We start from the raw sequence: 24,434 nt of genomic DNA, 5'->3' as shown, positions 1-24,434 counted from the left end.
ATGCACATTAAAGTGTCAGCATAATCTAATTATGAGTCAAATGAGGCACAGCAGCATTTACATCATTTGATAAATTTCCCTCATTTGCAGGGGACTGGTGACTTGAATCCAAATATTTCTTGACAGCCTTGACAGAACAAACATTGTGTAACTCTGTGCAGCCCAGACTTGTGGGTGGAGGGCCATCCTTTAATTTGGTAATTGTACTAGTTTTGAATGTGAATGCTTCAAATCTCTTTAGTCTTAGATGTGGTTGTAAGAGATGGTACCATGAGATCACTACTGGCTAGGAAAAATTAGAATTTGCAGGTTTGATTAAGATTTCCTTCCCTAATCCATCTCTTCCACACTTTCCTTAGTCCTGCTGATTTTTTTCCCCTCCCAGGAAAAACTTGGGAAACACAAGAATAAGTAGAACTGAACTGAAATGTTATGCATGTGATTTAAAGGAATAAGAGTGGAAGTGGTTCACAATCAAAATTTTGAATATTGGCCTTTCATTTGGGTTGTCTGATCATTGCATTAAAAAATAAAATTAACTGTTTGAAGATGATGAGAAGTAGACTGAGCTTTTCACCTATTAATTAGTTTTTTTAAAGTATTGCTTTAAAAAGTTAAGTGAGAATATGAAACTTTTTTCATACTAGGAAGCAGGGTATGTCCAGAGGGCATAGGGCTGTTTTATTCTTCTAAGATGCTGTCATGTCCCCAGCAGAGAGAATCGATGAGCTACAGAGACCAGAGAAAGCAACAACAGAACCTTCTGGTTCCTCAATCTTCAGGGGCAGAGCTTCCCTTACCTGGACTTGATTTCTGTGTTTCATTCACACTCCATTTAGTGTTATGAAATAACATGAGAGGAGAGAAAGATGGGAAAGGAAATTAGCCTGCCCCCTTTTGGCTCTCTGAGAGTTGTGACCTGAAAACATTACTGTGACCTCAGAAACATTAGAGAGAGCTGAGGAAAACAAGAATGTGGGTGCGATGAGAGCTGTGGCCACTGGTGGCATGGGCAAGGGCGCTGGGGGGCGGCAGTCAGGAAGGCTGTTGTTTCTGCAGCTGAGAGGCAAGGGAGAATCAAGAACTCCCAGGGGAGGCCAGGAAAAGAAAGACAAGGGAAGGGAAGGCACAGGCGGAGAGCAGGAAGGCAATGAACAGATAAGGCACTGCAGGGACTGGATGAGGAAATGAGAGTTCTTTTAGGATTGTGAGAGGGTCATGCACAATTCCTGTTCAGAAACTGAGGGCATAGACGACCATGAAGAGAAGTCAGGGAATAAATACCAACATGGCCTTTGTCCTGAATAACAAAGCTTTGCTTTGCCCAGGAAACTGCAAAAAGGATAGAAGCAAATGACTAATGAAGGGACAAAACCCAGGAGGAAGCATCTCTTAATGCTCCTTAAATCAAAGCAAAAATTGAAGCTAGCCAAAGATGTGAGGGTGATATTTTAATCCTGCAGTGAATTTCTTTCTTCCAAGATGGAAATCCTACTGTATCTCGCTCTCCTCTTGTTTACACTCCTGCTTCTTATTTCCCCATTAAATTTGTAAGAGCAGGACATATTGCTCATCTGTGGTATCTCCCCACAGTGCTGAGAGCAAAGTGGGTATTCAATAAATACTTGGTTTATTGAAGCAGAAAAAAGTATTAAGAACTGTGCCAATATCTCTTCAATTCCTTTTTTTCAGTTTAATGAGCACTAATACTCTGAATTTATACCCTATATTATACAGCTAAAAATGCCTACTTTGTTCTTCCTCTTCTGTAGCAGACATCCTAATGATACAATCCTTTAATGATATCTCCGTTGTTCATCAAGAAGGGGAAGAATGGAACAGAGTGACTGTGATGTAGCTGATTATTTAAAAGTGTGTGTCTGGTAGATTCATTTTGATGAAAATGATTTCTCCATGGTCTGCTGTCCTAACTATTTTATCAACCAAAATTACTTGCACAAAGCATTGTAGAGAATGGGGAAAAGGTATTATGTTTGCCTTTCCTTTTACCAGCTGGGTGCATAATTCTCAGCCCCTGAGCTCATCAAAAGAGTAAGCAGATTTGAGATCCTCTGAGATCACACACAATTTAAAACTTGCTATCATGCTTCAATGATAAAGTTCGAAACAAGACATTGGTGGAAGCAAAGGAAATCAGCAGACTGTAAATGGGAGCTCCAGGGACCAAACTCTTTTCACCAGGCCAGGTTTCTTGATCATTTACTCAGGTTCTTATTATACACTATAGTTTACACTCATGTCATTTAGATTCTAGTCCTCTAATGTGTGGAGGGAATGGCTTGTAAGATGGCAGAAAGATGCATAACCACCGTGTATGGTATATTAAAAATCTGGGGCTGGGATTGTGGCTCAGTGGTAGAGCACTTGCACATGTGAGGACCTGGGTTTGATCCTCACCAACACATAAAAATAAATAAAATAAAGGTATTGTGCCCAACTACAACTAAAAAATAAATACTTTTTTAAAAAAATCTTTGTTTTCTAACATTTACAAAGTGCAGTGACATAATTCTTGAAGACCTTCAAATAGGGCTGCAAGTGCATACATATTATTTCAAGACAATATTTAAATGGGTATGCATTAAATAAGAAACAGAAGATTGTGGCAGAAATGATTGGTACGTGGCTCTGCATTACTTTTGGAACCAATTGATTTCATGAATGTCTTTCTATGACTATTGGAAGGACTTGGCTGACATTTTACTCAATGCCCTAACTCTAATGACTGCCTTTAAAACTCCAAGAAAAAAAAAATCTAAGTTTAGACTCATGGTCATATTAAATAAATTAAAATTTCCGAACATTTCTTCTTACTATTTAGTGACTTGAACAAAACTAGCAACTGTCCCCAGGCCCTATCCCCTCAAAATTCCTGATTTTCTTCAAAGGCTTAGGGGCAAAAATAAGAAATAAAATTTAAAACCAAAAGATATAATCAACTTATTTTTAGAACTAAAATATTTTTTTAAGCCAATGGGTACAAAGTTTCAGTTAGATGGAGGGAAATTAAATTCTATTGCACATTAAGGGGACTGCAGTTAATAATAACATATATTTCCAAAATAGTTAGAAGAGAGGTTTTTTAATATTCTCACCATAAAGAAATGATAAATATTGGAAATGACTGATATGTTAATTAACACGATTTGATCATTCCACAACGTATACAAGTATTGAAACTTCACAGTGTATCCCATAAATATGTAATTATTATTTGTCAAAACTATACAAGAGTGTGTGTGGGGGGAGTGGGCTTTTAAAGAGAATTTTAGATAGCTCACTTGACTTTGGAGATGCTCTTGAATCTCAGAATATAAAATCATGCCAGATTATTCAGCCTCAATGTATGTCCTGGCAGGGCCTTTGGCTATTATTAATGAACCCTTGTTTCATGTGGCTTTCACTTACGCCTACTTTCATAAATGGCTCTAGATTTTTCGTAGAGCTCATATGGGTCAGGCTTCCGTGGGTCAAAGGCCTCTGTTGAGTCAGGAAAGGAACTCCTGTGGAGTGCGGGTGGGAAGGGCAGGTTCTGCGGTATGGCCGGAGCAGATAAACTTGTTTGAGGACTGCCTTGATTCTCCCATCGGTCCATTATCTGAAAAGTAAAACAGAACAGAGAAAATGACTGAGGATCAATCCTTTCTGGCTATTTCCCTTGTCACCTTTAAGTTGGACTTCCTTGCCTTGTGGACTTTTCTTCTAAGAAACATTGAAAACTTTAGTATACACATGCCTTGAAAGAAAAGAGCTTACTTCTGTCTGATAAAGCACCAGTGACTGTTATAAATAAAAGCAGTGCCCAGCTTTTGAATGAAAACTTTTATAACCTCGTCTCCTATTAGGTGGTAATCTTTAGCAAATTGATTTCTCAGAATCTTTTTTCTTCCCATAAAATAAAGACAACAAGATAATACATGTGGAAGTGCTCAGAGATGTTGGTATTGTTTGTTCCTTTTCTAAGACAGTCTCACTTTATTACCCCACTTCACTAAAACAGAAGATAAAGTAGTAGGTGCATATTCACGTGACACCTCTGCACATCCCAAGCACCTCCTATACTTGAACATTCAAACACTTCCCTTATAATTTACAAGTAGTCATACAACCACCTGGGCTCTAGGGATTGTTCAGGCTTCTGGGATGTCCTGTTCATGGCTGATGGTGATGTCTCCCCTAAAATGCTGCCGTTGCTGGCACCACAATTAGATACTCCCTAGTCATCCCCTCACATACAAGACCTTCTTCCATCTTCACCATAGGATCATGGGGAAGATAAAGCAAGAGCTAATCTCATTCTTCCATCAAGGAGAAAGGGAGGTTCTCTGAGGTCACCTATTGTCACCATCAGTTTCACCTTTGTTAGACTATTAACTGACTCCTCATTAAAACTCAACTTCTGCTTTGAATAAACCTGTGGTTTGTGTATGTCTTAGATTAGGTTTAGGTTACCCTTTTGTCTAAAATTCTGTACCGGGTCAGCATGGGTGGCAGGATCAAAAAGGCTAAATTCCCCAGTTGGGTTTGGGAGGTTCTTCAGGACCCAGGTTGTGCTCATCTAACTCATATCTGCTGAAGGTCTTTCCTCTGCTCCCTAGGACCCCCAAGTTCTCTCCTGCCTCTGAAGCTCTGCATACTCTATTTCTCCTTCTGCCTGCAAAGTTCAACCATTTTCCACTCTCACCCTCCTTCATTTTACCTGACTAGTAAATTCAGATGAGATGTCTCCTTTATGGGAAGGCCTTTGCTGACCACTCTAATCCTCTTGGGTGCTCCCATGGCACCCTTGACCTACCCCTGGCATTACTTATCACACCCAACTGTAGCCACAAGTCCACCCCATCCATGTGTCCTCAAAGATATCATTCTGGGGACAGGGGTTGTACCTTTCTCATTGACAGTACATAGTAAGTACTCAGAAAATGTTCATTTAGTGAATAAATAACAGCAGGATTAAAATAGAAGCGATTTTTTTTTTCAAAAAACTAGCTTTGATATGCAATGCATTGAAGGTGGCAGGATCATAATTCTCTGCCCCCTACTTCGCTATCCTGCCTCCATCAGGGCTCTGACTTCCATTCTCACCAATCTATCATCAATGTGTGGAGGCTGGAAGGGATGTGAGAGACCACATGCTCCAGTGTTTTTCAAACTATGACATCAGAGATCCCTGTGGCCTTTCCTGCCCACCTGGGACTCTGGCAGGGGTTCAGGCTGAGCCAGTAAATTGGGAAAGAAATGGGCCACTGACTCTTATTTCAGTAAAATTGACTTTACTTAAATTGTTTTCTGTGATGGGCTGCTACTGCCCAAGGCGTCACCTGAATAGTTTCTAGATCTAATGAGGATAGTTCAGTTTCTTTATACTAAATACAATCTCTATAAGCACAGAGAAGTTAAGTGAGTTGTCTGAGGTCCGGCAGCTTCCAGTAGTAGATCCTGGTTAGAACCAGCCTATGACTCTAATAGGAGTGGTGGATAACTGGCAAATATGGGTAGAGTTCCAGTTAATTTCTGTTCACCAGGCTTTTTTTCTGCCATTTTGTAAAAATTCTTAAATATGTACTTCATAATTCATTTAACAGCAAAATTCATACAGGTGGCCAGTCTAGGTTTTCTTTGGCCATCCCCCTGGGTGGCTCTGCTGTGATGTGGAAGGCCCACATTTCTGGGTAAAGGCATGACACTTTTAATCTACTGTTCCCTTTAGCTGATTTTAGGTACAATATGGATGCATTCTGGCTGTGACTCTCTCCCTTATTGTTTCCAAACTTAAGATACTAAATGCTAAAAAGTAAATTGATCACAAATATGGGTTGAGATGCTATAGTATCCCACTTGTCAACCTAGGGCTTTGGTGAATATCGACTTCTTTTATCTTCCACGGAAGGTTATCTGATACCAGTGTGAGTCTTGCTGGTATATATGTATTGCTCATGTACGATCATTGAAGAAAACATGCTTTCAAGTGAAATACTGGTATTTCTAAGAAACAATCATAAAACTACAGAACAAATAATGCTTTGGGCACTGTTTGGAAAAGTTTCTATGGCAGAGTGACAAATTCTACAGTTTCTGTAGCACAGAGACTGGGAAAAGAGTGGAGTCCAGTTCATAATTAGCAAAGCATTCATAACTGTGTGACATTCATCAATCCTTGAGTCACTCTGTCAAGGTTTCTTAAAAAAACTGCAGTAGAAAATCCCTGTGCCCATGAAAAAGTAGACTTACAGTCCACTCCACTGTCCCCTGCCCTAGTCCCTCCAAATTGAGTTACCTGGTAGCTTCAGCTCAGAAGATTACAGAATAAAGCACCTGCCTGCATCATAGGCTGGCGGCTGGAGGCTGGCCACACTGCCCCTTCTGAAAGGCAGATTCTGAAGACTCCTCCCTCCTTTCTTAGACACCCTGGACTCTGGATTTTGCTTTCTACCTAGGATTCTCGGTGTTCCTCTCTACCTTTATGAATCTTCTAAATTCTGACCCTGTCCCTTGACCCTGACCAGGGCCCTCCCTTGCTCTGTTGCTGAAGGCATTTGCTTTGATTCTACTGTCTTGCTGGTATTGACCTTGAATTTGTTACCTGCAAGGCATTTACCTCCCAACTAGATTTCTCACTGGGCTACATCTGTCTGGCCCATTGGTGTCCACACCTGGGTTGATTCTTATATCTCACTAGAGTAAGGAGGAGTGGAGACAAAGTTGTTTTCTATATCTGGGAGAAGTCCAGTACCTCTGCTGGCCTTGTTGAATGAGTAAATGAAGGAATGAGGCTGGTGTGAAAGCCCAGCCACTGAATTGCCTGTGGACATGTGCATATAGTCCACACCCAGGCACCAAGCAGTAAACTAGAAAGACCCAGGCACGGTTGGGACTGACTTGTTTAACCTTAGCTTCTGATTCCAGGGTGTACACAGGGAGGAGAGGGCTTATGAATAAGACAGGTTATTTTCCTCCATAAAATAACTCTGTCCTTCTCCCTGTGGAGGTTGGGGGTATCTAAATCCACTCCCATCCTAGGATCCACTCCATATTTTAGGCATGGCTGGGAGTTGAAGGCATTTGCTTTGATTCTAACTTTGAAAAATGAACTTAGATCCCTTCCAGACAAAGAGAACGAGAGTTCACTATGATTAGTGTACTACTTGTTAAACAGGAAGTGACTATCTTGACAAGGATTAACTTAAGATGTGGGTCAGTAGGACAGAAGTGGGTCAGTGAGTGACACAGGGCTAGGAGGAGGCTAGATCTCTCCAGGGATAACAATTCCATCCTCTAAGAATGCCATCGATTCTGTTCAGAGGAGAAAGTATATAAATGCATATATTGTGGGTATATGGTCATGTATTTGTTTCAATTAACGGTTCAGCCAACTATGCTCATTCCACAGAGTGATTTTATTTACATAGGTCTGTGCACAGAGGTCTGATTTCTATGGTGATATGAGTTTATGTTTTTGAGCTAAACATGTTGGGGTTGCTATTTTAAGCACCTTACATGGATTAACTCAGAATCCTCATGGTAAGCTGTGAGAGAGGTATCATTATTGTGTTCATGTTTACATGAACTTGACACACTAAGAACTTAAGCAGCCAGTAAAGAATCTGTACCCTAAATAATTAGACCACATGTACTACTGCTCAATATAGACCTTAGACTAAAGAGTTTCTGGAAAATATATAGAGGATATTAAATTGAAAGTCCCCTATCTTTACTGATTCTAGGACCTGGAAGTCCAAGGCTTAGCTTTTGTAGAGATGCAAGGGTTCAGGATTAATTGTGCATTGAGTTCTATAAAACCTTTTTTTGGAATTATTGACTATGGGTATAATTACTTATAATGACAGCAAATACTGTAATTACACCAAATGACATAATTTGTGTAAATGTGGTACATATAAGGGAATCACTAGATTGCATAATTGTGCCACCATGATGAGGTTACAAGCTTCCTGTTTAAATTAGATAAAGGTGTATATAACCACAGAGCACAGATTTTGAGTTTGGTGGTGACAGTAAGGAACTATTTAGAAGCTGGACAAGATAAAATAAATTTCACTCTAAATACTTTTTTTTTGTTTTTGGTACCAGGAATTGAACCCAGGGGCACTTAACCACCCAGCCGCATCCACATCCCCAGCCCTTTTTTTATATTTTATTAGAGACAGGGTCTCTCTGAGTTGCTTAGTGCCTCGCTAAGTTGCTGAGGCTGGGTTTGAACCTGCAATCCTCCTGCCTCAGCCTCCCTAGTCACTGGGATTATAGGCATGTGTCACCACACCCAGCTTTACTCTAAACACTTTTAGAGGTATTTTGAAAAATATATTTTTGTTTTTCAAAATCACATATATCACTAAGGGATATATTAAGCCCAAGTGGAATTGGTCTCCCCATCTTCTCTGTAGATCAGATGAGACAAATCTTAAATGAGCACATGCTTGGTGAGAATGTTCTACTTTGCCACAGGACCCATTAAATGATAGGATTCAGCCATTTCAGTTAGGGTAAGGTATCTTAAGGTATCATAAAACAGAATTCCAGGAAACAGTCCCAGCTCCTGGACCTTGAGCATTAACAGTGCTAAAGTGTATATGTTGAATGTCCCCAGAGGTCCATGTGTTAAAGGGTTGGTCCCGAGGGTGGTGCTACTGGGAAGTGGTGGAACATTCACAAGGTGTGGCGTAATGGGAGATCCTTGGTCACTGGGAGTATGCCCTTAAGGGGGTTTGTGGGACCCTGACCACTTCCCTTCTTTGCCCCTGGCTCATGATGTAAGGAGCTGTGCTCTCCCATATTCTCATGCTATGGGGTGCTGCATTACCACAGACCAAAGCAGGGACAAGTGAACATAGACAGGAACGTCTAAAACTCAGCCAAAATAAGCCTTTTATCTTTATAAGTTGACTATCTCTGGGTATTTTGTTATAGTTCTGGATAGCTGACTAAGAGTTTAATGGCAAATAAAGATCATCTCTAACCACTAAACCAATTTGGTTAACATAGCCTTACAAAAACATTATTAAAACTTACCAGCCTCTTACATTGGCACAAAAATTAGAGCATATTGCATAAGGGATCTAGGCCTAGAGAAGCTAGGTGATGGTAGAGAGCAGCAGTATATCATGAAGGTTCAGAAGCACCACTATGAGTGATTGTCAGGTTTGGAACACATATTCTATAGAACTAATATATAATATACATTTGGAATATTTATTATATAGAATTAATTATACATACACAGAGCTATAATATAAGTATGTGTGTGAGTACATATATATGCACACAGAGCTATATAGTTTACACACATATATTTAACTTAGTGTGGACTTTAAAAAGGGAATATAAATATATATGGAGTTATATTTCTTGTGGAACAGAATTAATTCACAGGTAAGGACTTCTGAGCCTACAGTTTACATTGTTTCTAAAATTTTCATGTTATAAAGACTATATATATACTGCTCATGAGAAGGGAAAAACAAATTTCTGAAGTATTTTCATTATACAAGACCGAATAGTTTTAAGTTAATTTTGTAAGTATATTTAAAAAATTGGCATAATTATCATTATAGTAAAGTAAGATGGATTTTTCTTATATTTGGGGGATAAATATAAGACAAAAGCTCACAGAGAATTTGTTCTTCTGACGTTATTGAATCTTAGAAGTGAAAGAGATACTAAGGTCACTTAATTCGACTCTTAATGGGATCACATAGTAACCAGAAATAAAGAAGCATAATAATTCCAACTTACAGGCTTTGGAGTTTTCCATGGAGAAAAGAAACCTGCAATAAAGAAAACAATATTTGAACTTTGAAAATTATACCCCACTACCACTAATGGATGGTGTGATATCAAAATAATTGTAATTCACTTTAAATTATCTAATAGCAACAATAACACCACACCAAAAATCTGGTATGGTCTTCTTCAAGGAGTTCAAATATTTTCATTGGAATTATATTAATTATTTAAAGAAGATTTCCTTATTTGGCAACTGAGAATTCCGAGGCAAAGAGAAGGTAAATAACATAAGTGGCAAAGAGCTGCTTCAGAAGTTCCCAAACTGAGTTGTCCTTAGGGATTGTGTCACCTAGTCTTAACAGGAGAGAGAGAACATATAGATAGAAATTTAGGTTTTTTTTTTTGTGGTAAGTATCTCTGTTTAGTGTAAGAAATGATTCTGCATTATGTACTTGCTTTCTACAGTTAAAAATCAACCAGACTTTGTCATTCTTAAATTTAAGAAGAAGGTTCATACTTCTGCTAGGAATCAAATCTCACTATGAATTTGTATGTGGCTCTTCCCCCACTGACATCTTCTCTAGGGCAGATTTTTATTATCCTTCTACACCAGGGCAAGCACAAAGTTATACACAAAGAAGCTCATTTTTGTTTGTTAACTGAATAAACTGTATACTATCAAAAGGTATAACATTAAAAAACTTATTGAGCCCTTTAAACGACCACAAATGGTCTGACAATTAGACAGACTCTAGATTAATTCCTTTTCTAAAACCTTTTATAATATATAGAATCAGTTTCTAAAGAGGTGCTAAAAACAGACTTAAAAATGCTGTAGGGAGGAGGCTGGGGTTGTGGCTCAGTGGCAGAGCGCTTGCCTAGCATGTGTGAGGCTCTGGGTTCGATCCATAGCCCACATAAAAAAATAAATAAATAAAATAAACTTATAAAAATACATATTTTAAAAAAATGCTGGAGGGAGCAGGGATGGACACATACTGGTCCTAACTATCTAAAACTCAATCTAGTATATAAAGCAAAACTACTTTCTTCTCATATCATATCTTTCCTCTTCCAGCAATGTTAGCTCCTGTTAATATTCAGTGAGGTTTAAAAATGTTCAATAAAAACAGAATATTGAAAATATGCCATATACTATCTTTATCATCTTTAAAACTGAGATGTCCAAAATGAGAATAGATGACAACCATAACTCATTTACAGGAAATATCTACAGAAATCTGGACACACAGTTACCTAGATGTTTAGGCAACCAGCTCAGCCAAGGCAAATATGCTAATTGTATATCGAGGCACCCCTGTGGTGAACAATAATTCATTTTATCAAAAGAGTGAGACTATATAATCATCATGTTTCACAGCTTTTCTTGGAACCCAGAGCTAAATTTAAAGCTCAAGTAAAGAACCATCTTAACCAAGAAGCTTGGTGGAATTAGCTTTTTATCTGTCTCATACACTGTGTTCTTGTCTCTCTTTTTTGATTAATTAAAAAAAATGTGGTTCAATGTGTGTTTTGATTATAATTTCAGGATTTAATCACATCCTTTTTGAGAAGAGTTGAGAATGCAAAGTCCAGATAAATGAATACATTTCTCTCCTGATTCATTCTGTAAAGTGCCAATGAAAAAAATTGACAATGAGTTAAAAAGTAGAAAAAATGTTAACCTGCTAGCCAATTAACCATGATTTTCAGTGAAGGATAAAATTCACTTGCTGTTTTATGGAGTTGCCAGTTTTCTTGAGAGAAGATGTCATTTACACATTTGCACAACGTCAAGACATTCACTTATCTCCCAGGTCCTCACCTACTTTCCAGAATGCCCAGACAGGTTTTGAATATCTGCTGTTTTATGTTTGTAGGGGCTGGGGATTCTTAGACTGACACAAAGGTACTGAAAATGGCTCCTCCATTATGGGGCTCTCATCTCCACATGGAAACTTATTTTAAAAAAAAATTCTTCCTATGGAAAACATCATCATCTCACTTCTCAATAGCTATAGTGTCAGAGCTGAAATGGTCCAAGAGGGAGACTGGTCAAGAACAGACCTCTCTCCATGTGAGAGGGTGCTTAATTTGACCACTTTTTATCTTTCATCATTGGCACTTTGGATTCTGATTCTTTTAAAGCTGTTTCATCCAATCTGAGCTCACACCATGGGCATGACCCAGGGCTTCTTTACTGTCCCCATTATGGTATCTTCTAGAATATCACTAATACTGAATTGAGCCACAGAGGCTCTCGTCTCTGCAGTGATGATTGCCCTTCTGAATCACTGTCAAAATAAGCTGTGTGTTGCAGACTATTCAGTAGTAAGAAAAAAGACCAGAATCGATTTTCTTAAAAATAAATAACTTATTGTAGCCCTCTGTTTTTTTTTTAGCAAATTGTTAATCATGCTATAAACATTTAAATTAAGATGAATAGAAAACATCTATTTTGGATATACTCAATTTGGTCCTGATGAAGTCAGAAGGTCAAGTTTTCTAAACGATTAAACTCCAATTTTCTGCTCAACTTCATTGGAAGAGCTATAGAAATATAACTGTGTGTGCCAAGCTATTATATATTATAAATGTACTATAATTTCTGGTGCAGATGGCCCCTTTAGTAAATCTAGTCTATTCCAGCTAACATGTAAAAAAAAACAAATTAAAAATTTTAAGTCTGTTAGGAGACATGGAGGTTATTATGTTGAGCTTATTTCTGAAATTATTCTAGTAGGAGAGGAGCACAGAAGCAAGACAAGTTTTTACACACGTACACATACATAGATGTGGTTCTTTGATGAATAGGAGAGTTTCTTCTATTAGGCACAATTACTTAAAAACTGCTATATTTTGCTCTTGTGGCTTACCTTAGGGATCACAGGAACACCATTCTCTGGGTCCCCTAAAAAAACATTAGATCTTGGCTGGTGCCTAGCCTTTCTCTGGGCTAAGCTCATTGCTGAGACAATTGCTTTGGGGCCTATCACTGCCTATCTCCATAGGGATACAGACAACTTGTTCTCAAGCCTTCATGAGGTAAGATGGTCCTCTTTACAAAAGCATATTCATAGAAAAGGAGTTTACAAACTAAATAAAATATGGGTAGGAACATAATAGAAGAGAGAGAGAGAGAGAGAGAGAGAGAGAGAGAGAGAATAAATAGTAAAATTTAGATGCATCTAATAAGGAAATTAAGATGCATTTTAATGTAAAGCCCCAAACATCATTAGGTCTCTAAAATCTATCTTCTTTGAAACAAGAAATAAAAGTGTGTGTGTGTGTGTGTGTGCGCGTGTGTGTAAAAGCCCAGTGAGCTGGGCAGAGGGACAGATACACATTGCAAATGGCTAAGATTAGACAACAAATTCTGGTAGTTCAAAAACGATAGAGGGAAAAAGACAACACTGACTTCATATTGAAATTTAAATTGAATTTTACATGCCAACTAATTACAATTTTGAGTAAACTATAGAAATATAGTTGCCAGATAAAATATAACATGCCTAGTTAAATTTGAATTTCAGATGAATTATATATTTTTTAGAATAAGTATGTCCCACATTCAGTATGAGATATATTGCATGGGATGTACTTATATAAAAAATATTTATTCTTTGAAATTCAATTAACTAGGAAATCTTGTATTTTCACTTGTTAAATCTGGCAATCCCATATAGGAAACTATTTGTACATGTCCTAGGTAACCATTTAAAAAAGTGGAAACATATATGGCAGGTAATACCCATTCAATTAAAAAAAATTTATTGCCAGGGACCTTGCTTTAGAGATACCTAAGAACATTGTGTTTGTTACATAGATCACTGAAGTTTGTTGGTTGCCTGTTTGTCAGTAACCAGGATGGACCTCTCTGGACTCAGGAAATGCAGAACTCAGTGGCCAATATGAGTGTCACAAAGGACCACTCATTTTAAGATTCCTTGATGCAGTAAACACACTGCCTATTCCAGAACAGAATGACTCATGGAGTGGTTCTTTCCAGTTGTGACTTCTACTGACATGATTCCCAACATAAAAGACTATCCATATGTTTACAGCGGCTCTGGAAAAAATGTCCCTCATAGTGTACATTTGTGTGGTAATTATTATTATTTTTTTTTGCAGGGCAGCAAGATGTGGAACTTTCTTAAAATCACCCCAATTTGAATAAGGAATTTAAATAAAATGAAGAGTAATTCTAACCCATCATTGTACCATAAATTTCGAACAATGCCAAGGTAACTTTTTGAGATTTCCAGGAATTTCCCCAAACAGAATTAAATCTTTAAGCCCGCTCCTACATCTCAGTAGATCTATAGTCCAATTCAGATATACTGAACTCCTATTGCAGAAGGTGAAATAATTTCTCCTGGAGCTGAAATGCCTACTGAAACATAGGATTCTGATTTTGAAGATTATCATTACAATTTCATGGATTTTACAGCAGATTTTAGTTGCTAAAAATGACAGAGATGCTGGGGAAACACTTTCTATTTCTCTCTCTCTCTCTCTCTCTCTTAAGCAGAAAAGTAGGAATCACTTGAAATAAAGACCTGTTTCACTGTGGATTTCCATGTCCTGCGTTATTTAGAGCTGTGTGTTCCGTTTCACTTAAAAAAAGAAGGCACACTGGTGTGACTATAGGCAACACTTCTAAACTCCACACTGAAATGCAGATGGTCCCTGACTTAGGATGGTGTGACTTACAATTTTGGGGGGGGGTCTTCATATTGGTGAAAGTGATAGGCACTCAGGAGAAACTGTACCTTGAATCTTAAATTTTGATCTCTTTCCAGGATTCTGATATGTGGTGAGATACTGTTGTGATGCTGGCCAGTGAGATGGAGCTGCAGTTCCAGTCAGCCAACCAATCACGAGGGGAAAGGACCCGACTCTACAGCATGCTGTGTCTCTAACTGTAGGTCAGGGGCGTTGGCTCCAGTTTGAACTTACAATGGGTCTCTCATGATATAACCTCGTCCTAAGTCCAGGGGCATCCATATGATCAAGAAGGTAATTTTTGGGGGTATATTTTATCACAATTTAAAAAAATAAAGCAATAAAAAAGAGAAATCTGAAAAGGGAGAATAAAAGCATACACATATTATATATGTATGAAAGAGGCAGAGGGAGGGAGGGAAATTGAGAGATTTTTTTTTAGTGTCCTGTGATACCCTGGAGGATAAGAAGCCACCTGGGCAGTTGGACACTCCTACAGCCTCCTTCACCCTCAAGTCATCCTTTCTTAGAAAGGATAGCAGGCCACAAAGAGAGCTCTCCTTCCTGCTACATTTCTGAGAATATTTCAGGAACCGTGAGAAACTCTCCAGTAGAGGAAACTGTTTTAAAAGGTTTCCCAAAGCGAGGCGGAGAAGAAAGCCGAAGGGTTTTTAGAATCTCCAGTTAGGGCTAATTTGGGAGAGAAAAATACCACTAATAAAGTTAATCCTTAATTTTAATTTTCTTCAGCCTGGCAAACAGACCCAAGCTTTCCATCAAAAATTCAGCCTTTGGAAAATGTAAGCCAGCAGGGTAATGAGCTAATTTCCATTAAAACTAGTTCAATGCTATGCACTTTTTTTTCCCCTAGATTTTGACTGATTCATGTATTTCTTATTAAAATTCATTAAATAGGTTAAGCCCTGCAGTTCCTTTAGATAATTTGTTTAAGGTATTTGAAGTAAAAGGGAATTTTTCTTAATGAAACTGACCTAGGCTAAGAAATGACCCTTTCCTTAAGCAAGCATAAAAGATACACCGCTGGCTGCACTCGGTCACCACACCACTGTGTTTCCAAGCAATGGATTCAATGTGCAAAGAAAATTTCTTATTAGATGCCATATTTGACCTGGGAATCTTTTACTTTTGAAGATTTTTAGGTGGCAAGCTGAAATTTTCATGGTGATGCTTTAAAAATGATCTTTCCTGCATCTTTTAAACAGAAATTTAAAATAAAACAAACACCCTAGAATCATTTTAAAATGACCATGTCTCCCTTGGTCTCTTCTAAAGAGAGCAATCTACCATTTCAAGGAATTTCAGTGAGTACCAAGAAGGATAAGACTACACGTGCTGTCTTCTGATACCCTCGGCTACCTACAGGTTGGATGCAGAAGAGCAGAACAGCCACATCGTGGAGGAAAGGAAGGAGATGGGAAGGAAGAGTTGGTCCTCAGAGGGACGTGTGTCTTGCAGAAAATACCAATAATCACACCGGGTTGGTTCTTTATGTTCTAAACAAGGCCAAGGGCAGGGAACAGAGAACACTGCTCTAGGTTTATGACACATTGTAAACACTTGGCAAGAAAATGTGGAAAGATATTAATATTTGCAAATTCAAAAATCCACTTTTGTGAGTTTAAAAAAATGATAAATATCTAGCACTTAAAAATGCATCAGGAAATATCTTCAAGTAATTTAAGACAGATTAGATGTCTGAAATTTTACAACATTAAATAAATATTCAAGTGGTGGGTTATCTTGTGAGCTGCATACATTCAAGATGGCTCATGTGGAGCCTTTGATCTTCCTCCAGGTCTTCTCTTTAGTATCCTTCTGTTGGAAAATTTTACCTGCCACTTCTGAATTTTTAAGACAGGAACCTGAAAGTCATTCTTAACAATTTCTCTCTTTTGCTTCCTTATTATCAAATTCTGTCTATTCTACTGCCAATGTCTATTTCAAATCCACTTCTCTCCACCTCCCTGATCACCACCGTAATCCTCCCCTGTCATCTCTTGTGTGAACTGAAGCAACAGTGAATGTGATGATTTCGCTGAAATCCGTTCATACTTAAAAATTCTTCACTGGAGACTCATTACACATAGGATAAAACACAAAACCCACAAAGTCTTAAATAAGTTGGCTCCTACCTATTTCCAGCCACCTTGTGGGTCCCCTTCATTCATTGGAGTTCCTGAGTAAGCCAGGCCTTTCTACCACAGGACCTTTGCACAGGTTCCTTCAGCTGCCCATTCTTTCTCACTCTTCACATGGCAATTTCTGGCTCCTTCTTTATATGCCGGCTTAAATATCACTTTCTCAGGGAAAATATCTCTGACCTTTCATTTCCAATCAAGGATCCTTATTTTGTGCCTTTTCATTGCATTCTGTGTTTTTCCTTTATATGGATAGTACTCATTAGTACTTGTAATTATATTTATGTAATTGCATTTATAAAATCATTAGTTTAATGCCTATCTCCCACAAAAGAATATAAATTCCATCAGGGAGGGATCCTGTTTATCTTCTTCACAATGTTTTCCTAGTTCTCAGTGGATACCTGACGCATGCCAGATAGTCTAACAGATGTACCTGAATGAATAGAGCAATGGTAGTGAAGGGTGAAGAGGGCAGGAGAGTCAGGGCCACAAGATATGAAGGGAGACTGATGAGGCACGGGAGTGGGGGTGGAGGAGTAATAAAAGGGAGAAGCGGATTCTAGGATGCCTTCCACCTTGGGCATCTGGGTGGACAACGCCCTGATTCCTTGAGGTAGGGGATGTAAAAAGGAAAACTTCTTTGAGTGGGGTTTACAGTCTAGGTTCTGGGCAAAATGAGTTTGAGAAGCCATTGGCTATCAGGGTTCCAATGTAATTTGAATTATGTTTTGAATTTTTGAACCCCATGAGTTTGGGCTCAGGCACAAAAGATCTGTAGTAGCTGACTCTGTGGTCAGGTGCTCCATCAGTTGTGGTATTGAAATCAGGGAAATAATGGGTCATGTTCAACTTTCATGATGCCACCAAATTTTGTCGTAGAAGGACACAATTTGCAGCAACAGAGAACCAACTCAACCAAGTTCCAAGAACCGGTAAATGGAAACACCCATAAAACAAGGCTTTCAGAGGTCTATCAAACAGGAGGGTCATCGGTGGTCTCAAAGGAAGCACTTTAATGGCTGAGACAGAGGCCGAAATCAGTGGGTCTAAATGAACAGAAGGTGAAGGGGTGGAACTGTGGAGAGAAACAGCATCACAGTACCCTGGCCGCGGGAGGCGAGGACCCCAAGAACGGAATATCTCTTTAGGTGGGGTGAGCATGCTCACATCCAGATGAGAAGGAAGTCAACAGAGACACAGCCTGGAGGTCCCAAAGCAAACAGGGCAGCCACTGGAATTGCTTCAGCGAGAGATGAGAGGAGGGGTCTAGAACAGCAGAGGAGGAGACACCCGAGTGCTGACCCACAGGCTGGAGCCGAGGAACCAAGGGCAGCCGCAGCCCCCAAGGTCTCCCCCAGGGGTCAGGGATGTGACTGGGTAGGAAAATTTTCTCACAGTGGCTGGAAGTGGTAAAAATCAATGGTAGTTTATCCAAGGGCTGGTCATGAGGCAAAGGTGTAAACAGGAAAACAATCTCCATGCAGTACAGTGCGGAGGTCATGCACCCAGAATGCGGTGTAGAGCTGACTTGGCCTCAGGCCCAGCTCAGTGCCTCCAGGCTATGTGGTAGCCTATATGTGGGAAGGCACAGATTATCATGATTAACTCTTAGGGTCTAAGGGTGATCCGGGGTTTTCTTGATGGCTTACAGCTGGGTGACATGAACAAGTCCCCCCAATTCTCAAAAGGTCAGATTTCTTATCTGTAACAAAGTAAGTATAAGAATTATTATTATTTTTTAAAGTATTTTTGCTACTGAGGATTGAGCCCAGGGGTGCTCTATCACTGAGCTACCTCCCTAGCCATATATCTGGGCTTGTTGCAAGCAAATGATCTGAAGAGACAATTTTCAAAAAAAATACAAAGGATTAGCAAATATCTGAAAAAATATTCAGTATCATTAGCCCTTGGAGAAATGCAGATCAAAACTACAATGAGATAACATTTTAACCTAGTTAAAATGGCTACTATAAAAGGTGAAAAACAACAAATGCTGGTGAGTATATGAAGAAAAAGGAACTCATATACTGTTGGTAGGAATATACTCGTATACTGTTAGTAGCACTGCTATGGAAAACAATATGAAGGTTTTTCAAAAAACTAAAACTGGAACTACCGTATGATCCTGCTCTCCCATTCTGGGTATTTATGCAAAGAAAATGAGATCAGCATACAAAAGAGACATCTGTGCTCTCATGTTTATTGTAGCACTATTCACAATAGCTGGGATATAGAATCAGCCAGGGTGTCCATCAACAGATGCATAAAGAAAATATGGTACATATATACAATGGAGTATTATTCAGCCCTAAAGAAGGATGAAACCCTGTCATTGAAAGCAAAACGTATAGAACTGAAGGATGTTATATTAAGCAAAATAAGCCAGACATAGAAAGAAAAGTATCATTTTTTTGTATCTCATATGTAAAAGTTAAAAACCTGAAAGCAGAAAGCTATGACGAGAGATTGGGAAGGCTTTGTGTGTCTATTTGTGGGAAGGGTGGAAAAAGGGAGGTTAGATTTGATCAGTACATGCTATGTCATGTATGGAAATATCATGTTAAGCTGCATTAATTTATATAATAAATATGTGTTAATTAAACATAAAAATAAATTAAAAAGCAACTCTAGCATTTTAGAACTAAGATCTACTGAATCCAGTCTACATTTTAACAATACCCCCCGTTGTTTCATATGCACATGCATTCTATCAGAGGATACTATTTATAGGATATTATTTATAGGTTCAGTCTCGACGCTCTTTAATTTCTTTGTCCCTTTACTCTCTACCTTTAGCATTTATCAAAAGAAGAACATGTCTCTCTCTCCTCCAAGGGGCTGGCTGTCGCTAAAGCTCTTGACTCACTCTTCACCTCTGTCTTCCTCCTCGGGTGGCTCTGACATGCCACCCCTCTCCCCTAAAGCCTGGTTTGGCCTCCTGTTTGAAACACCTCATCAGATCCAGTGTGACTGGTAGAAATGGGATGTGCAGAAAAGTGGCTGTTGGGACAGAAATGCGACCCGCAGCTTCATAACTGGAGAACACCTCCTGTGACCTCCAAAGCACTCAGTTTTCATAGTCTGAGCTCTTATCTTACTGACAATAATGAATTTCTTAATTTTCTGGGACGATTCCAAGCTCATGGATTTGTCTATTTTACCTTTTTACTCCATGAAGCATCACTATGGCCTGGTTTTTGTATTTCAACCTGAGCTGCCCATTTCAGTTTTTGAAATGTTACTTCTTGTAGTACTTGATGATTCCAAACATATTCTCTCTCCTCTCTTCTATTTTTTTTTCCAGTAAGACTTTTTCAAGGTTACATTCTTCCTCCTGGTTTTCAGGGTTGATTTTCCTTCTCTTATATGTGCTTAATTACAAATAAAACTTCTTAGTAGAATGATCTACTGATCTAAGGAACGATTGCATTTATATTTCTCTGCATTTATATATCTAGATTACTTAAAAAAATAAAAACAAGTTGTGGAGTATAGACAGAACTGATGCCTATACTTTATTCTTGTTTGACTAACTTAACCAGCTAGGGCTCGAAATTGATCTTCATTTGAGACATCACTTAGGCACTGCTGGTAGAGATACAGTACCAAAGTCAAGTGATTACCTTGGGGACCTATTTTCCAATAACTGAAATCTCAAAACAGAGACATTAAGAATGAATTTGTTTGTTTTCTGGTTGGAATTCTTGGTGCCATTAATCTTTCTTCCCTTCCTTCCTTCTCCTCCAGGTTCTCCTGAAGTACTTCCCAGAGAGAAGGAGAGAGTTCTGCTGTGGGGTGGGGGGAGAGTCCCAACCTGCATTTCTGTCCATGGGTCAAGAGGAGGAACCTCACTGTGGCTTGATTGTGAATCAATGTTTTATGTGACCCAGAAACAAAAGACGATCGTGGATGCCACTTTAGTTTGGATTCTCTTAAAAGCAGACCCTGAGAACTTGGGTGACTCCAGGAAGCATAAATTGAAGAACAGGAAAAATGATGAATGGCGGGGGTAAAGGAAACAACCTAATGAGCAGATTATCCCTGTAAGAAACTGAGGCTTAGCCCCCTCGGTGGATCTTCTTGGGGATCCTAGGAACACGCACCAGAAGCCAAGGCCTGTCCTCCACTCTCCTTCCCCTCTGGGGGATAAGTATTTCTTTTCCAATTCTCTTTTATTTTGGGGTTGAGTCTGTGCAAGGTCAGGAAAAGTACCTGTAGTGCCCAGGAAAAGTTCCCAGAGAATAAGAGACAGGTGCTTCAGACAGGACTCGGTCAGCTACTGGAGATATCCACAGCTGCCTGGCAACTTGGTGCTGAGAGGATATGAGCGGGACATTAACAGCATTACTACAGATGCTGTCAACAAAAACAAGGAAACTGCAGTTTTGATCGGAGGAAAACCTACATGAATGTGTACTTACAGTGATTATTTTTGGGGAACCAGAGATTTATGTAGCATTGAGACGGGGATGGCAAATGAGTTCCAAGGCTCATGCCATCTCTGGTCAACTAGCAGCCTGGAGTGCTTGTAGAGAAGGATGCTCAGCAAGCTCAGTAGGAAAGTGTTATCTTTATCAATTAGCAATGCCAGTCATGCAAAGGGGAGACAGGCACAGCGGCATGTGGGCTGCGTCTTCTCCACCCAGCTTCAAAGAGGAGACTGTTTTGTTTTTATTATTGACATAAGAGTTGAGTGAATATATCTTTAATAAAATAAAATAAATTCTTCCTCAGATTTGGCCTTTTAAGGTGCACAGCCTGTGGGTTAATGGGAGAAGTCTCCAGTGATTAACGTGATGAATGAGACTGGGCTAGACTTCAGTGGCACAGCAGTTAAAACAGGCATTGGCTTCACTTTTCTGGCAAACATGCTATGTTTTCCTCCTACTGATACATAAGAAGTGAAATAGTCACAATATGACTGGAAGTGTAAAGATATCAAGGGCAGGCAAGACGTGACAGAGTCACCTGGCAGCAAAGGTAGTGTCAGTGCCTGGTCACGGCATCAGTGCTGAGACAGGGATCATTCATCTGTCAAAGTTTTAATAAGAAAAATATCACCATTTCCCCTCGGATGCAATTTGAACTCTCTGAGTCCAGGAATAAGTGCAATATAAAATATCAAATTTATTTCAATAATATCTTACACCATTGCAATCCAAATTGATTTTTAAGTCCTGTAACTATCACTTCCTAATATCCCCCAATGCCCACGTCCAGTGCCTGCTGCATCTGGGCTGTGCAGCATCAGGCGGGCCTGGCCCACTGCAGCCAGGCTACCTGCTACCTGCAAATAGCCTCTCCCATCTGCTCTTCACACTGTAGTCACAGTCATCTTTTCAAAGCATAAATCTGATCTTGTCGCTCCTCTACTTAGAACCCTGTAATCGCCTTCCCTATGCTGGTAAGAACAAAGTGAAATCCTTTAGAGAACCTTACTCTGTCCCCTATCCACGTATCTAGGCTCACCTTGTTGTGACAGCTTGCTTCCACTTGCTTTCCCTTCTCTCTCTTAGTATGAGGGGCCTTCTTTCAGTTCCTTGGACTGGCTCGGCTCTCTGTCAGGTGCTTTATTTTGTTTTTAGTTTCAAACAATGAAACTTACTGTATTATGGGTTCAGGGGCTAGAAGTCTGACATCAAGGTATTGATAGGGTTGGTTTCTGCTGAGGGCTACAGGGAAATCTTTTCCAGGCCTGACTCCTACTTTTACCCCAAATACAGATTGCAGAATCACATCGGTTACACATCCACATTTTTACATAATGCCATATTAGTGACTGTTGTATTCTGCTACCTTTCCTATCCCCTATTATCCCCCCTCCACTCCCCTCCCATCTTCTCTCTCTACCCCATCTACTGTAATTCATTTCTGTCCTTGTTTATTTTCCCATTCCCCTCACAACCTCTTATATATAATTTTGTATAACAATGAGGGTCTCCTTCCATTTCCATGCAATTTCCCTTTTCTCTCCCTTTCCCTCTCACCTCATGTCTCTGTTTAATGTTAATCTTTTCCTCCTGCTCTTCCTCCCTGCTCTGTTCTTAGTTGCTCTCATTATATCAAAGAAGACATTTGGCATTTGTTTTTTAGGGATTGGCTGGCTTCACTTAGCATAATCTGCTCTAGTGCCATCCATTTCCCTGCAAATTCCATGATTTTGTCATTTTTTAGTGCTGCGTAATACTCCATGGTGTATAAATGCCACATTTTTTTATCCATTCATCTATTGAAGGGCATCTGGGTTGGTTCCACAGTCTAGCTATTGTGAATTGTGCTTCTATGAACATCGATGTGGCAGTATCCCTGTAGTATGCTCTTTTAAGGTCTTCAGGGAATAGTCCGAGAAGGGCAATAGCTGGGTCAAATGGTGGTTCCATTCCCAGCTTTCCCAGGGATCTCCATACTGCTTTCCAAATTGGCCGCACACAATTTGCAGTCCCACCAGCAATGTACAAGAGTACCCTTTTCCCCACATCCTCGCCAGCACTTGTTGTTGTTTGACTTCATAATGGCTGCCAATCTTACTGGAGTGAGATGGTATCTTAGGGTGGTTTTGATTTGCATTTCTCTGACTGCTAGAGATGGTGACCCTGTTCATGGATAGGCAGAATTAACATCATCAAAATGGCGATATTACCAAAAGTTCTCTATAGGTTTAATGCAATGCCAATGAAAATCCCAATGGCATTTCTTGTAGAAATAGATAAAGCAATCATGAAATTCATTTGGAAAAATAAAAGACCCAGAATAGCAAAAGCAATTCTAAGCAGGAAGTGTGAATCAGGCGGTATAGCGATACCAGATTTCAAACTATATTATAGAGCAATAGTAACAAAAACAGCATGGTACTGGCACCAAAACAGGTGGGTGGACCAATGGTACAGAATAGAGGACACAGAGACTAATCCACAAAGTTACAACTATCTTATATTTGATAAAGGGGCTAAAAGCATGCAATGGAGGAAAGATAGCATCTTCAACAAATGGTGTTGGGGAAACTGGAAATCCATATGTAACAAAATGAAACTGAATCCCCTCCTCTCGCCATGCACAAAAGTTAACTCAAAATGGATCAAGGAGCTTGATACCAAATCAGAGACTCTGCGTCTGACAGAAGAAAAAGTTGGCTCTGATCTACATACTGTGGGGTCGGGCTCCAAATTCCTTAATAGGACACCCATAGCACAAGAGTTAATAACAAGAATCAACAAATGGGACTTACTTAAACTAAAAAGTTTTTTTCTCAGCAAGAGAAACAATAAGAGAGGTAAATAGGGAGCCTACATCATGGGATCAAATTTTACTCCTCACACTTTAGATAGAGCCCTAATATCCAGAGTATACAAAGAACTCAAAAAATTAGACAATAAGTTAACAAATAACCCAATCAACAAATGGGCCAAGGACCTGAACAGACATTTCTTAGAGGAGGACATACAATCAATCAACAAGTACATGAAAAAATGCTCTGTCTACAATACAATTGTACTCTTTTTTTTTACACAGACAGTAGACATATCAAATGAGGGCTCCATGCTACTCCCATAAAACTTCATCTTCACTAATTACCTCTGCAATGACTCTATTTTGCAAATGAGTTCACAGGGAGGTACAGGGAATTAGTTGGGGGTGGAGGTGGGAACATGATTCAACCCATACAACTCCTTTTATTAACGTCCCTGGGCCAAAATTTTCACATCTGTTAAAATTGGGTTTAAGGGAATTGTCACACTTCCTGTGACAATTTATTCTTTAACCCAAGGATCTAAATATTCCCTG

The 24,434-nt window shown here is 39.3% G+C and overlaps 1 protein-coding gene across 4 annotated transcripts in view; it reads right to left on the bottom strand.

The window, feature by feature from the left end:
- Positions 1-24,434, bottom strand: part of Magi2 (membrane associated guanylate kinase, WW and PDZ domain containing 2) — a 1,314,737-nt gene that overhangs the window by 164,377 nt on the left and 1,125,926 nt on the right. For all 4 annotated transcript variants that reach the window (XM_046464122.2, XM_046464123.2, XM_058585490.1 and 1 more), the window contains exons 11-12: positions 9,775-9,806; positions 3,430-3,619 (exon numbers count right to left, since the gene is read on the bottom strand). In XM_046464122.2, coding sequence (XP_046320078.1) covers positions 3,430-3,619; positions 9,775-9,806 — 222 coding nt within the window. The remainder of the gene's footprint in view (positions 1-3,429; positions 3,620-9,774; positions 9,807-24,434) is intronic.

This window comes from Marmota monax, unplaced genomic scaffold, assembly GCF_021218885.2.
Source record: "Marmota monax isolate L192 unplaced genomic scaffold, Marmota_monax_Labrador192_F-V1.1 WCK01_AAM20220418_F8-fsc00065, whole genome shotgun sequence".
NCBI classification, from domain to species: Eukaryota; Metazoa; Chordata; class Mammalia; order Rodentia; family Sciuridae; genus Marmota; species Marmota monax.
Note: the sequence above shows the minus strand (reverse complement) of the source record. Positions and strands in the feature narration are given on the sequence as shown.